This window comes from Myotis myotis, unplaced genomic scaffold (assembly GCF_014108235.1).
Source record: "Myotis myotis isolate mMyoMyo1 unplaced genomic scaffold, mMyoMyo1.p scaffold_m19_p_2, whole genome shotgun sequence".
Lineage (NCBI taxonomy): Eukaryota > Metazoa > Chordata > Mammalia > Chiroptera > Vespertilionidae > Myotis > Myotis myotis.
The window spans coordinates 187,452,173-187,468,621 of NW_023416324.1; the positions used below are offsets into that span (position 1 = coordinate 187,452,173).

The 16,449-nt window shown below is 41.3% G+C and overlaps 1 protein-coding gene across 1 annotated transcript in view; it reads right to left on the reverse strand.

The window, feature by feature from the left end:
* LOC118677522 (EGF-like and EMI domain-containing protein 1) overlaps window positions 1–16,449 on the reverse strand; it is a 610,230-nt gene that overhangs the window by 82,230 nt on the left and 511,551 nt on the right. Inside the window, exons 15-16 of the mRNA XM_036352669.1 lie at window positions 13,708–13,842; window positions 9,307–9,438 (exon numbers count right to left, since the gene is read on the reverse strand). Coding sequence (XP_036208562.1) covers window positions 9,307–9,438; window positions 13,708–13,842 — 267 coding nt within the window. The remainder of the gene's footprint in view (window positions 1–9,306; window positions 9,439–13,707; window positions 13,843–16,449) is intronic.

The following is a 16,449-nucleotide window of genomic DNA, read 5'->3' on the forward strand; positions in this document are numbered from 1 at the left end:
ATCCCTTTCTTTTAGTTATAGAAAATAAGAGCCAGAGATATTTATTTACTTTTGTAAGGCAGTTCTGTTATATTTAAATAAAAAACTGCATACATTGAGGTGAGTACAGAAATACATATATCTAAAATCTTGTGAGAAAGCTAAAGAATAATAAAACATCATCATTGTCTGATGTTCGTCTTCTAATCCTCTGAAAAGCTTCTTTTGAAAAGTGCTTTCAGAAATGGGATAGATACCAAAGAAGTTTTGCCACTGATCTCATCTTAACGGGCCTGACAATTCAACCCAGTTGGGTGTAGGCTACTGAATATTTTTCAGCACCAAAAACTGAATTTTTCATGTCTTTTTTTTTTTTTTACTTGGCGGATTATTTCTATGAAACTTTAATCCCAAACTTCTTTACTAAATTGTTAAGAATGTTCTTTAATTGACTCTAGTATATCTTTAATGAGCGTCCTTTGTATATCAAGGGCTGGAGAATGAAAAAACACGATAGCTTTAATCATGTACAAACAGACACTTATAATACACCATTATTGGAAAGAAGGGATTTAGTTTTTTTGTTAGTTTCCATATACTGAAAAATAAAAATCCTTGAAGAACTTTAACAGGCAATAAAAATGGAAGGAGAAAAAAATGTACTAGTGGGAAGAGTACTGGACAATGGCACCACATTTTAAAAACACAGGGTTCTTGGAGAAATGACTAAAGTATGTGGGATACGTGTGAACGTAGTCTAAGTGGTATTAGGGACAGAGAGATGATGGGCCCTTCGTACCTAAAACTTTATGGGATTCTGACTTCATCGCGGAAAGCGTTAGTAGGTCATTGAGAGTCATAAGGTGATATAACAGGATTAACTTCATTTTTAAAGATTTAGCTAAGACACTGTAGAAGATGAAAGAATACAGGAAAGATATTTATTTACTTTTGAAAGGCAGTTCTGTTATATTTAAATAAAAAACTGCATACACTGGGGTGAGTACAGAAATACATATATCTAAAATCTTGTGAGAAAGCTAAAGAATAATAAAACACCATCATTGTCTGATGTTCGTCTTCTAATCCTCTGAAAAGCTTCTTTTGAAAAGTGCTTTCAGAAATGGGATAGATACCAATGGGCTCCCTTCAATGGCGATGTGCTAAAAAAAATGACAGCTAATTTGAATATGAACTGTTTGAAAACAGGAAGACAAATATCCTGAAGCCCAGATCCACACAACTCCTCAACTTAAAGCCTCTGTATCACTGCCGCATGACTCCCTTCTGTTTCCACAGGCGATGGGGAGCTAAACTCATTGGCAATGACATACCCATCAGTCCTCAACCATATCCCTATTTAAAAACTGAATTTGCACAAATAGTTCATTGAAAGGCCTGTCGCCACTTCAGTGTTGCCTCCCTGTGGCACTGCTCTGTGGGAACTGACATTTGCTGATACTTCATCAGGCTGGACTGCCTGCTGAGAACCAGATTGGTAAGGGACAAGCATCTCACTGCTGGAAAGGATGGGAGATGTATTATTTAAATACGTTTTATTTTACAGCAACTTTAAAAATCAGATCTAGGGTTGCTTCAGAGAGGGTAGAAGCATATTATTGCATCTCACCTCTTCATGTTGGGCGATGCTTAAGACTTTTAATTGTTCTTTTAGTAGGTTTTTTTTATTTGTTTTATTTTACTTTGTTTTATATGTACTCATTTTTTTTCTGCTTTAGATAATGGCCTTATTTATTACAACAGTTTGCCATAAGGAAAATGCCAGCCCTGGTTTGTGGCAGGTGTGCTACAGGTAGCTGGAACACAGTTTATAGGTTGCTTAAGGAAACAAATAGTTCCCCTAGATTTGAGTCAATACTCCAATTATATGAACTCTAGAGAAAAAAAGTGAGAAGGTTTTCTACAATAAAGCAATCTGACATTTCTTTTTAATCTTGAAGAAGTTGACCTAAACCAGGGGTCCCCAATCTTTTTAAACAGGGGGCCAGTTCACTGTCCCTCAGACCGTTGGAGGGCCGGACTATAGTTTAAAAAAAAACTATGAACAAATTCCTATGCACACTGCACATATCTTATTTTGAAGTAAAAAACAAAACGGTAACAAATACAATATTTGTATTTGCATGTGGCCCGCGGGCCGTAGTTTGAGGACCCCTGACCTAAACTATTAATTTTTGTTTTAAAGGTACAATAGACTGCCCTGACTGGTTTGGCTCAGTGGATAGAGCGTCGGCCTGCGGACTGAAGGGTCCCAGGTTCGATTCCGGTCAAGGGCATGTGCCTTGGTTGCGGGCATATCCCCAGTAGGGGGTGTGCAGGAGGCAGCTGATCGGTGTTTCTCTCTCATCAATGTTTCTGACTCTCTATCCCTCTCCCTTCCTCTCTGTAAAAAATCAATAAGATATTTTTTAAAAAAGTACAATAGACTAAATAAATAGTGAAATTTTTGTTGGTTGGAACTATTTATTTCTTGGGTAATTTAACTCAACCCATAAGGTCAAATTCATTATCTGTTTAGAAACAGCTAAGTAAAATGGACACGTAACAAGTAATTATTTCTTAGTATCAAAAGAGAAAGTGAAATTAAGAAATCAGAATGCAATATTTGCCAGCCAATGCAATATTTGTGAGCTGTTAGTAACAACTCCGGAAAGCCAATTGTCAAAATGTCAGGAATTTTAGTGAACCAGTGGACATCACATGGGTTCCTTGAAATCATCCTGGGAGTATTACATGGTGGAAATTGGTAAATGCTACCAATGAGGGTTTTTCTATTTCAGAGACCCAGTTGTTTAACATTTACTAGCTTACCTCTACAGAAGGTTTACACCTGTGTTCAATGTGGTTTTGATATTTGACGATGGTTGATCATCATCATTTCCTTGTTATTCATCATTTCATGATGTTTGACCACATGATGTTGACAGCCTGAACTGTATTTGCAATTAGTATCTCCCTTCTAGTGTCTTCTCCCCCATCTCTCTCACTTCCTTTCCTCAGTAGTGGAGGGGCGTATTTTGTAAATGCGCATAAAAATATGGCAGAATTCAGAGGAGTAATAACAAAATGACTGAAGGCTAGAAAATGGAACTTCTGAAGAGAGGGAAATGAGGTGTTCACAGAAAGCATTACAGGCACACCTTATTTTATTGCTCTTCGCTTTATGGTGCTTTGCAGATAATGTTTTATTTTGCAAATGGAAGGTTTGTGGCAATCCTACATCAAGCAAGTCAATGGGCACTATTTTCCAACAGGCTCTGATGATGCTTAGCATTTTTTTAGCAATAAAGTATGCACATTTTTTAGACATAATGCTATTGCACATTTAATAGACTGCTATAGTTTAAACATAACTTCTATATACACTGGGAAACCAAAAAAATTGTGTCTTGCTCTATTAAGAAATTTGCTTTATTGTGGTGGTCTGGAACTGAACCTGAGATATCACTAAGGTATACCTATGTGCTTTAAGTTTTTTGTTTGTTTGTTTGTTTGTTTTTAAGTTTTAGTGGTGCTGTCAAGCAATGCTCAATATTCATATCATGTAAACAGAAGAAAATCAACTTAAATGTGAAGAGCAACAAGCTCAGTTAGACTGAAGGAAAACCTCTTCCCTATTTGGGAACAGTTAAGCCCACCAGACACTCTTTTAAGAACAGATAATTATCTTACTTGGATATTTAGTCAATGATTGGTCCGAAGATGATTAATTTCCCCATCCCCAGATTGTTAAAGAGGAAAATGTAAAGTAGTGAATATGGGGAAGACAAAAGTGTACAAAGGAGAAAAATATTCACCCATAGTCCAACCATATAGAGATGGCCAGTGTTAACAATTACTGTCCTGTCTGCTACAATTTTCCATTTTTACACGAGTACATGTTTTACAAATTTGGATCATTCTTTATATACATCGTTTAATGTCAATTCTCCTGACATTACACATTCTTCCAAAACATGAATTTCAATGGCCTCAGAATAGTTTACTAATGTGTTATAGAATTATTTTTAATCATTCTCCTGGTGGACATTTAGGTTGCCATTTTTTTGTATTTTATTATTATAAATAATGCTGGGATGAAGAAAAATTATCTAATTTTTCAAACTACTTGGTAAAATGCCATATATAGAGAGTGAAAATGTCCTTGTCTGAGATGGTACTTTCTTATCGAGGGTGTGAGAATAACTATGAAGCCATAGCTGCCACCTTCCTCAATACTGATTAGGGAGTGTAAAAATAATACAAACTATCATAATACAGAGTGTTTTCTGACAAAGTGAAATAAAACCCTTTTTAAAAAAGGAATTATTTTGCCCAAGTAATTGTATTTATAAATTTAAAAAAATCAGAATTTATATAAAGCTAATATCTTTAGAAATAGCTTTTTGATCCTTCCTGCCTCTAAAACTTATTACCTTGTATAGTTTATAAGCATTTTTGCAGATCATTATGTTGAATAACTGGGTTTTAAAATTCTGTAAGCATCATAACAGGATATTTAGAGAAATGTATGCTTTTCTTAAAACACAAACCTCTTTTTAAATGCCATGCATTCTTTGGGGAGTATGCACAAAGCATTATTAAGAAGTCCTACCCTTTGGTTCCATTCATTTTACTAAATATATTAGTATAATGATTATATAATTTGTCTTTTCTGTTTATGTGTGTAAAATCAGATAATAGCCCCTAACACAAAAACTGAACTGGACTAGAAGGTGGGGAATATTTTTGCCTATTCTGTTCAATACATTATCTCATATTAGGTTGCCAACAAAATTAAGACCCTACAATTGTCATAAAAAATCTCGAAGCACTATCATGGTATACTCTGCTGGGGTTTAAAATCCTAGAATGGAAGAGAATTGTAACATAATTATTACATTAATATTTTAAAGAATGAACAGTTTATCTCTTCACTAGTTTTTAAATAGTCTATTATTTATGTCACCATGACAATTGGAACAGTATAAACTTTGTCACTATCCGCTTAATAATTATTCCATTAAAATTAAGTTAGACAGAAAATGTCACTTCACTGTGGAAATAGCAGGTAACTACCTTTTGAATATGTAAATTCTTACCTTTAGGCTTTTTTTTTTTTTTTTAAAGCAAACAAGTAGGTTAGGGCTAGCCAACTGCTCCAGCAGCACACTTTACACTGTTAGAAATGTTTGTCAACAGAGCCAGAATAACAGTCCCAAAGTAAAAACCACCTAGTTATATCCAGAAAAGTCTTCGGGCATGGACATTGTCCTTAGGGATAACAATGCATTCCCAAAATGGTTAGATGATGAACTAAGTGCTAAATACCATCCTGGTATTACATTTTATATTTACATTTAGGCTTCTGGTTTTACTTGCTTGCTGGTTTATAGAAAGTCCTAAGCACTGAAAGTTAATTCAAATCACCATTTTCACCTCCTAAAATCAAAGATCATCACAAACAACAGACTTATTCTAACCTTTATTAGACATATTTAAAACAGCAATGTAAAAATAATATTATAATAACTATACATGGTGTCAGATGGGTATCAGATTTATAGGGGTGATCACTTTGCAAGTTAAACTTGTACATCTGAAGCTAATGTAATATTGTATGTCAATTGTAACAGAAAAAATAATTACAAAAGAAAATACCAATATTAGCATCCAGCCCACAGCTTTCCTGAAGCTCTCAGGTTACTCTGTCCCACTGTGGATAGAGTAGAGAAGGTAGGACAGGCAGGGGTAACAGAGGTAAGGTAAGAATCACAAACAGAAAAGGAAGCAGCAGGGTAGTAGTTCTACTGGCTCCTTGAAACAAATTCATTTTATCTAATGACTTTTTATCAGTCTATAATTTGTTTCCACTCTGACAATAATTATAAATACAGACAGATTCTTTCATACATATATATACTAGAGGCCCAGTGCACGAATTCATGCATGGGTGGGGTCCGGCTGGCCCCGTCCCAGAATGGGGTGGGTAGGGGGGCCAATAGGGGGTCAGTGGCCTGTGGGAGGGTGCATGGGTGGTTGGCTGGCTGGCCCTGCCCCTGATTGGGGTGGGGGGATGATCTGGAGTGGGGCTGGCCAGGGGGAAGGGCCGCAGGAATTTGGCCAGCCGGCCCCACCCACAGCTAAGGCCACAGTGGGCATCATAGTGACCGGTCATTCTGGTCATTCCTGTGTTCCCGTGGCTGGCTCTTTATATATATTGATACTAGAGGCCTGGTGCATGAAATTTGTGCACTCAGGGGGCAGGGGGATCCTCAGCCCAGCCTGCACCCTCTCGCAGTCTGGGAGCCCTCAGGGGATGTCTGACTGACGGCTTATGTCCGACTGATGTCTCTGAGGGGAGCGGGACTAAGCCATCAGTCGGACATCCTTAGAGTTGTTGTGGAGGCAGGAGAGGCTCCCACCACCACCACTGCGCTTGCCAGCCATGACCCCAGCTTCTGCCTGAGCAGTGCTCCCACGTGGGAGTGCTCTGACCACCAAGGGGCAGCTCCTGCATTGAATGTCTGCCCCGTGGTGGTCAGTGCACATCATAGTGACCAGTTGTTCCACCATTTGGTCGATTTGCATATTAGCCTTTCATTATATAGGACTAGAGGCCCGGTGCACAAAAATTTGTGCACTCGGGGGGAAGGGGGGTCCCTCAGCCTGGCCTGTGCCCTCTCACAGTCTGGGACCCCTCGGGAGATAACGACCTGCTGGCTTAGGCCTGCTCCCGGGTGGCAGAGGGCAGGCCTAACCCCTAGGGGCAGCCCCTGGTCGGGCTCAGAGCAGGGCCAATTGGGGAGTTGGGGCGCCGCCCCCTGTCATGCACAGAGCAGGGCAGATCAGGAGGTTGTGATGCCACCCTCAGTCATGCTCAGGGTAGGGCCGATTGGGGGGTTGGGGCACCACCCCCTGTCACACTCAAGGCAGGGTCAATGGGGAGGTTGCGGCTCCACCCCCTGTCACGCACAGAGCAGGGCCCATCAGGGGGTTGGGGAGCTCCCCCGTCAAGCACAGAGCAGGGCCGATCAGAGGGTTGAGGAGCTGCCCCCTGTCACTCACAGAGTAGGGCCAATAGGGGAGTTGGGGCACCACCCCCTGTCACACACAGAGCAGGGCGGATCAGGGGGTTGGGACGCCGCCCTCTATCACCCACAGAGCAGGGCCAATCCGGGGGTTGGGGCACTACCCCCTGTCACGCACAGAGCAGGGCCCATCAGGGGGTTGGGGAGCTCCCCCATATCAGGCACAGAGCAGGGATGATCAGGAGGTTGGGGAGCCTTCCCCTGTCAGGAACAGAGCAGGGTGGATAGGGAGGTTGTGGCCCCGCCCTCTGTCACACACAGAGCCGCAGGGCGATCAGGGGGTTTGGGTGCTGCCCACTGTCATGCTGATCCCGGTGCTGGGAGGCCTCGCGGCTCCGCTGATCCCAGTGCTGGGAGGCCTCGTGGCTCCGCTGATCCTGGTGCTGGGAGGCATATTACCCTTTTACTATATAGGATAGAGGCCTGGTGCATGGGTGTGTGCCAGCTGGTTTGCCCTGAAGGGTGCCCTGGATCAGGGTGGGGGTCCACACTGGGGTGCCTGGCCAGCCTGGGTGAGGGGATGATGGCTGTTCACAGCTGGTCACACACCCTTCAGGGTGGGGTCCCCACTGGGGTGCCTGGCCAGTCTGGGTGAGGGGCTGAGGGCTGAAGCTCCCAACTGCTCCTTTTTTTCTTTTATAATTTTATTCTGGGCCAGCTTTAGCTCTGGCTCCAGCTCTGAGGCTTCTGCTGCTGAAAGCAGGTATCTGGTTTGTTTGGGTTCTATAATCGAAACAATGTATAACTCCAGCTCTGAGATCCCAGCTCGCTGAAAGCAGGTTTCTGGGGTTTTGTTTAGCTTCTATATTTGTTACAATGTTTCAAACTGCAGGCTCAGAGGCCGGCAAGACAGGTGGGGAACGTTGGAGTCCTCCGTCACTGAAGAAAGCAAGCCTCATGTTAGTTTCAAGCTGCCTGGCTGCCAGCCGCCATCTTGGCTGGCAGTTAATTTGCATATCTCCCTGATTAGCCAATGGGAAGGGTAGCGGTCGTACGCTAATTACCATGTTTTTCTTTTATTAGATAGGACTAGAGGCCTGTTGCACGAAGAGATTCGTGCAATAGGCCTTCCTTTCCCCTGGCTGCTGGCACCAGTTTTCCTCCGGCACCCAGCACCCAGGCCTTCACTCCTGCTGGGCTCCAGCCAGAGGTGACCCCGTGGCCATGAGGCTTTCGCTGCTCCGTGGGCCCCGGGGCTGTCAGGCTTCACTCCACCGCTTGGAGCGCACGTATGCAAATTAACCACCATTTTTATTAGGTTAATTTGCATACTCTCCTGATTGGCTGGTTAGCATAGCGAATGTACGGTCAATTTACATGTTTGTCTATTATTAGGTAAGATGGATGGGTAGATAGATAGATAGATAGATAGATAGATAGATAGATAGATAGATTGACTGATTGATTTCAGAGAGAAAGGGAAAGGGAGAGAAATAGAAACATAGATGAGAGAAAATCATTTATTGGCTGCCTTCTGCATGCCCCTTACTGGGGAATCAAACCCGCAACCCAAGCAGGTGCCCTTGACCAGAATTAAACCTGGGACCCTTGAGTCCGAAGGCCAACGCTCTATCCACTGAGCCAAACCAGCTAGGGCTAACAGATTCTTTAGAGTGCCTCTCATCTCAGCATAACTCCAAATACTGTGATAACTTGGTTGCAAAGATGGCACCAACCCTATCTCCCAGCTAGCAGATCTTCTGCAATGCGATTTTACTACTACTCTGATCAGAGGTGAATCTGGCCTTCTGATTTGTTTTAACCAATAGAATGTGGCAGAAATGATGGTGTGTGGCTTCTGAAGCTAAGCTTCTGACACATTATGGTGTCCACGTTCACACTTTGGGGCACTCCTTCTTGGACTCTTGTTTTGAGATTGCCATGCTATGAGGAAGCCCAAGCTAACCTTATGGAAATGCTATATACGGGAAAGGATAGGTCCCCTGACTGAGAAGGCCACTCAATCCCATTTCCCAGATAATTTACTAACTGGAAGTAACCACCAGTGACTCCAAGTAAGACCGGCAGGAGAAGCATCTCATCAACCCACAGGATCAAAAGAAATAATAAATCATAATTTTAAGCCACAAAATATTTGAATGGTTTGTTATGCAACAATAGATAATTGAAAGATGTGCCCTAACAAAACACCTCATAGATCAGTTAGGAAAAAAGCATTTATAAAGCTAACAACTTTATTGATTTGTTGGTTATCTTTTCTAGATTAATGACTTACGTGTGGTGCAGTCTTTTCCTGTGTAACCAGGAGGACAGTCACAGTTTCCAGTTTTTTTGTTACATTGACCTCCATTCTCACAGGGTCCACAGGAGACCTCACACTCTGGTCCCCAGAGTCCATCAGGGCAGGCTTGTAAAGTAAAAAGACAGAAAGAAAGGAGCTAAGACTTGTAATAAATCAAGATGGTCCCAGGTAAGTGAGTTGGAAAAGTGTTGTGTGTGTGCGCGTGTGTGTATGTGTGTGAGTGAGTGCACGTGTGTACCCCTGGGAAGCAAACAAAGGAACATTTGAGTAGCCTCCAAGGATTTCTAGCACTTCCAAAAATATTCCTTGAAGAAACCAACATGATGCTGTATCTGTCACGTTGGAAACACAGATACAGAGATTGTGTTTTTGCTGAAAATGTGATTTTTCAGACAGTGACAATGGAAGCGATTTTGATATATGTCTTTGGAGGCAGTTGCACAGAAAAAAACCTGAAAATGAGATGTAATTTGTAAAGGAAGCTTAGGAGGAGCGATGCTTGGGAAGCTGTCCCCAAATGGTCGCCTGAATCCTTTCTCCTAGACTTTGCTTCTATTGTCAGCCAGAAGAACCACCCCAGGGACTTCTAATTTGTGTATTTTATAGGAGCAAATAATGTACAAAGAGGAGAAAGTGCTGCTTTGTTGAATGCCTTTGAGCTGGAACAGAGGGCTGATGCTGCTGGGACCTCTGAGGGCTCGGAGAGAGGCTTCCGCCTGCATCCTACCACCAAAACCACTGGAATTAGAAACCTGGTAGAAAGCATTCCTTTAACACAGAGACAATGGTGAAACTTTTCTAAACACATCACAGTCGTGGGAAGTTACATCAGACCAAGTTAGCCTGTGAAGTATCTTCTTTCCTGGGCAGCACTTCACTGAATAACAGAATTATTAAATTTCCTGGGATGTTTAAACCATTTCTGGCCATTATCTTTTGATCACTTACTCTGTGACGTGCACTTTACATACATTAGCTCACATTTGCATAAAAATTACTATATGACATAAGCAACTTTAGCTTCATTTTAAATAGGAAATTGAGGCTGGGAGAGGTTAAGTGACTTACTCTGAGCCAAACAGCTCAGAAAGAGCAAAGTCAGAATCGAACCCAGATCTTCTGGCTCTCGGCACTACAGCAAACTTAGGCTGCAAAACTAGCCACTCAGCACCTGTCAAGTCAATTAACTGAGAGACACCAGAGTTCAAATTTGAAGTTCATTCAATGTGGAACGACTGTAACATAAGTCTGTCCTTATTATAATAATATAAGGGTCGAATAAGCCTCCATAGATGGACTCCAGGGCCAGCTGGGCCAAAGTCCTCCACATTCAGAGGTCTGCCTGCAGCTGGGGTCCAAAATGCCCCGGGCTACAAACTAATCAAAACAAAAACATCGGCTGCATTTTATTTCCCCTCTCTCTCATTTTTGCTCTTTCACAGATTCCTGTAGATACTGGCTCTTCTGCTCTTAAAAGTCATGACTGATGGGCTAAGTAAGACCTGGTGCTGATTGTGGAGAGCACTGTTCATTAGTGCCATTGAAACAATTTGCAGCCTTTAATTAACTATTCATCTGCAATCGAGACACAGGGATGGAGTCAAGATTTTTAAAGACATGTCTGGCTCTAGGAGCACTTGAAAAAGAGAAAGAAAAACAGGCCTGATTTTCATCATGCCCATGGTTTGGAGAGCTCTTTTTGCCTTGATTTCAGCTGCCAATCATGGTGATCCCACTCCGGTCTGATTCATAATTTCATTTTGTGGTTAGACACAAATATCAGAATTGGACAAAGTTATCTGATTGAAAAATAATATGTTTTTGAGAGATTATGGTGACCTCTCTATTTTGCTGATTTGCATATACTTTCAACTCATTTTTCTTCACAGTGGGAATCTCAGAAGCATGTTCCAATACAGTATATTCAGCAGCTGCTTTAAGAGAAAGTTATCAGAATAAATTAACTTTACCCAGGTGTGTGTGTGTATATGGTATTGTCTCCTCATGCATTGCCTTCCAGGCCATGGATTCTCTGGTGGGGATGTGAAGAAGGGGCTGACTCTAGCCTTAAAAATCAGTTGAAGCAGAAGGAGGCTGAGAGATTTGGCCTGCGACCCACTCTTACATCATGGAAAACACATTTGTGTAATATCAGGGTTCTGGCCCAAGTACTTTTCCCCATTGCTTAAAAAGTCACAGTCCAGCTCCCTAAATAGCCCTCGCTCCATGAAATCTATATGGACATTGCTGTTTACACACTCCAGTTCCATAGCCACAGGATGATCTGGGAGACCTAGAGTACTTTCTCCCTTTCAGTCACCTCCAACAGGCCCTGCAACTCTCAGAAGGTGGTCATGAAAGGAGCACTTGTGATACACAAAGGCCAAAGACAGCTCCACACCCAGGGCCTGTTGCTATGAATGGACTATAAGGTGTGACTATCTCCTTTCAAACCTGATAGGGGCAGAAATAGAATATCGGGGGACAGCTATAATTGTAAGTAGAATTAATCATGCTCTTTTAACTGTGATTGTGTTGTTATGATTAAAGAAGGCACATTCTAACCTGGCTGGGAGTTGCACACAGGACCTGGGAGCTCACTTGGAAATGCAGCCCATCCTCCCCATCCTGGAGCTGTCTATTATCATGGAAAGATTAAAAACCTTGTTGTAGAAACCAGAGCACTCAGCCCTTTGCATATCCTCAGGCCTTTGCAACTATCCAGCCCACATTACCTGTAAACTACCCATTTGCCATGCCCTTTTGCCTACTTCCCCATATAATCTTCATCTTTTTACCCAATATAAGCAGCTGGCTTATGGTGGGGGACAGAGCAGATTTTTGTGGATGACCTGCTACTCTCCCATACTGTCAGCATTATTGATTCAACACTGTCTCTTGTTGAATTGGCTCAAATAGTGACAGACAGCTCAGACCCTTGATTGACTGGTTATAAAACCACCAAATGTCCTCCAGATTTAAAAAAAAAAACATTGCTCTTTACCCAGCTGGCTTGGCTCAGTAGTTGAGCATCAACCTATAAGCCAGGAGGTCACTGTTCCATTCCCAGTCTAGGGCACATGCCTGGGTTGCAGGCTCAATCCCCAGTGGGGGGCGTGCAGGGGGCAGCTGATGGATGATTTGCTCTCATTATTGATGTTTCTATCTCCCTCTTCCTTCTTCTCTGAAATCAATAAAAATATATTAAAGTGGAAAAAAGATTGTTCTTGGATCATGTCAAAGGCAAATAGTTCACCTTGCTGTTAGTTATGATCATTTCATTTGTTATATGTTCCATCTCACTGTGATAATTTCTCCTGAATAAAGCAGTACCAAGTGCTTAATGCAGAATACATGATACCATGAGAAAATATCTATAAAACATAAAATTAAAGATTCATTTTATGTATTCAGTTCAAAGCACACTTATTGACCAAGTCCTGGATGTCAGGATTGTTCTAGGAGTTTGGGGACATTTTGTTGAACAAATGGAACAGCTACCTTTCTCCTGTAGTGATTAGCTTCTAGCAGGGAAGACAGGCAAAAAATATTAGACATAATAATAATTATAGGATATGTTATGTTTAAAGATAAAAAGCACTTGGGAAAAAATAATAAGAGTTCAAAAAGACATACAAGTTGCAATTTTAAGGAGGGTGGTACTGAGGAGGTTCAGTGAAAAGGTGGCCTAAGGCTTGGTGATAAAGTGGAAAAACCCTACAGATACCCAGGGAGAAGATCTCCATGAGACCACAGTGGAGACAGCCATTTCTAAAACATGGAATACCCTTTTCCAAATTTTCTATGCACTGACACACTTATATCAACATAGGTTACTGATAATTGGAATTAGGATGTACATAAACTTTTATATTTCTATATTTATTTTTAAAAAAAACTATGTAATACTTAGAAATATGCAAAAGGACCACACTGATAACTAGATTTAAATTTTCCAACATGTTTCTGTGGTTAGAATTTTGAGGTGAATTTGTTCGAATGATCTGTCTTTAGATATAAAGAGAATTATTTTTTTTTACTCTGAAAGTTAGCAGTGCCCTTGGTTGATTTGTTCACCTCAAAGAAGTGACTGACCAGCTTTAATCTTCTTATGACAAGGTTCTTTGCAATGTGATCTTTCTTCCCTTCCTTGCCCAAGCTCCTAAGGGGACAGCTAAAGCAGAGGCTGAGATGGCAAGGTTAAATAAGGTTATTGCCCTGTGTCTCAGTTTCCTCACCTGCAAATAGGGGATTAATAAAGCTTACCCATCTCCTGAGAACACTGGCGGATGAAATAATTAATGATCAGATGGTGCTGAACAAAGGCTGAGCATTGTTATTAGAGAAGAAAGAAAATGTAGCATCAGATTGTACCTTTCTGGCATCTGTTGCCTTGGTAACCAGATTTGCAGGTGCAACTGCCATTTTTGGCGCTGCATTCCAGGGTGTTCTCCTCCACACACTGACATTCTGAAGCGCAGCCAGCCCCATAGGCCCCCTTGGGACAGTCTGCAAGCAAATTGAGGCAAACTGTCACCTGAAAACCACACCTTGGTGGTTTTTCCACATTGTTAGTGCACAGGCATGTAGTTCTGCAGGGCCTGATTATGGGGAAAACAAGGGTATCATCCTAACTGCCAAAAGAAAAAAACAAAAAAATGAGGGAAACAAATGTCTTTCAAATCAGGCAATTCATTTGCTTTTTGGCAAGTGGATGTGAACAGTGAAGCCTGCACTGCTTAAAAGGCTTTGCGGCTTCTGGTAGAAATTGCTTCTCAATGTGCTCCATTGGGGCCCATAGTTAAAATTCTCCAAGGACTGCAAAGGCCTGCCAGGCCCCATATTCATCCTGCCACAGCATGGAGATGATGGACAAGCACTGATGGGAACCTCACCATTGTTCTCCTTCCCTTTCATTATATGCTAATCAGAAATACTTTTACATTCTGTAGATAACACAAAACTTTCATCCTGACAGTAGCATTATCTTGGCTACATCTTTGACAAATGGTGCTTGCCTTCCCTTCACTATTTTCCCCATGCAATCAGGTTTTACAAATGGAATGATAGCACAGGAATTCTCACTTGAAAATCCTACCTTTGCATTCAGGAAAGCCTACCCTTAGGTCTCTCTTTGAGGAGTTACTTACAGTAATTCAATCCCCTTTCCAAAATACACACCTGGCCATTTTTTCTTTCCCTTACAGATGTCCAAGGGACTTATCAAGTAAAAGATCCTTCAAGTGCCCTCCAGGCTCAAGGTAATTGTATTGAATGTCTATATAGGCTTTTAAAGAACAACATAAGCCAATTGATTTTCTGGTGAATGGAAATGAACATCTTCTAATATCTACTATCATTAGCAGAGATAATTGAGAGTGGTGGTTACAATGCCATGATGTAGGGTGATTCTTGTCCCTGCCAGGATGGACAGGGTTACCTCTAAAGCAGAACAGATTAGCAGGGCTCCTTTTCCATTGTTAATATTATCTCATTTGGATGATAAATTATACTAATCCTTGTTCATCTTTCCTGTGGCTTCTAAGTATTGAGTCCTTCCCCAGCCCTACCATCCCCAAGGTCTCTCAGTGAGATTGTCTTCCTTGGTGCAGGCCTCTCCTTGTTCATCCCAGAACTCTCCCCTGCATTGACTTCCATGCCCTTCCTCTTTCTGGCCCAGCATCCAGAACAGTGGTTCAGTGGACAGCTCAGGAACAATGGAGTACTTAAAATGTGACAGGTGGGTATATCAAGAGCTTATCACTGGAAATGTGACTAGAAAAAAAAAGGACAAGTGGGAGAAGTAACTTCTTTAGTCAATCCAGTGTCCACTCAGTGTTATACATTGAAATATGTCCTCCAAAAATTCATATGTTGAAGTCCTCACCCCCAATACTTCAGAAAGTGACCTTATTTGTAAACTACATCATTAATGATGTAATCTGTTAAAATGAGGTCATACTGAAGGATGGGCCTCTAATCTGATAAGGCTGGTGTCCTTATACATAGAGGACATTTGGACACAGAGATACTCATACAGGGAGGATGCCATGTGAAGACTGGAGTTATGCTGTCATAAGCGAAGAAAGCTAGGATAGAGGTCTGGAACTGATCCTGGTGCCTTCAGAGGGAGTATGGCCTGCTAACACCTTCACCCCAGACTTCTAGCCTCAAGAACTGTGAGGCAATAGATATCCATCAGTGAAGGCACTCCGTTTGTGGCACTTTATTACAACAGCTCTAGAAAATTAATATAGGTTTTCAAACTGAAGCTTCTCAGGGCCAGACAAGTGGCATTAATAAATGAGGCCTCACATCTAAGCAAAAAGTATTGAAAAATTGAAAAGTGCATATCTTTTTGAAAGATGGTCACAGTCAAAATGCTAACTACTATTACCACCACCATCACCATTTGCTCTTCAAATATTTGACCAGATGAGTTATGATTTTAATGTTTTTTTTTGCCAAAATATCTAGTATTGCCTTATAAGATATTCAAAAGTTATTGCTACAAAATGGGATGTACCCTGTTATCCCAGAGCAGCGATTTTCAACTGGTGTGCTGCAAGAATTTTTAAGACATGCAATACCTGAGTATTTAGTCAGGGGACTGACCTCTTTTCCCTTAGACTGTCAAATAATTTAAAAAATGACACAGCCAACACAACAACAGCTCTCTGGTGTGAATGCCCATCTTGAACTATAAATATACAGGTACTAGAATAGAATTGCATCTTATTGGTCATGTCACAAATAAGGTTGCATCTGATTGGTTAATTCTTGGTACCAGAAATCCTTATATACTAGGTATAAGTATAGGCACCTGATTTTTTTTTTTTTTTTAAACTCACTTTGGAGCAAAAGGGTAGGTAATTACTATTATTATTTTTGGTAAACCAATAAAAATTATACCTATTTTTTGTCACATCACCAAAAAAAGAAAAATTTGTTGGTGTCCTGCAGAATTTTAGTATTTAGTTTATGTATCCTACTAGATGCAAAGGTTGACAATTGCTGCCCTGGAGAAACAATAATAGAAATGATGTTATCTTTGTTTCTAGGTGAGTTTTCTTCTCTTGGCATATTCTAGGAGGTACATGATGTTCTGGAACATGC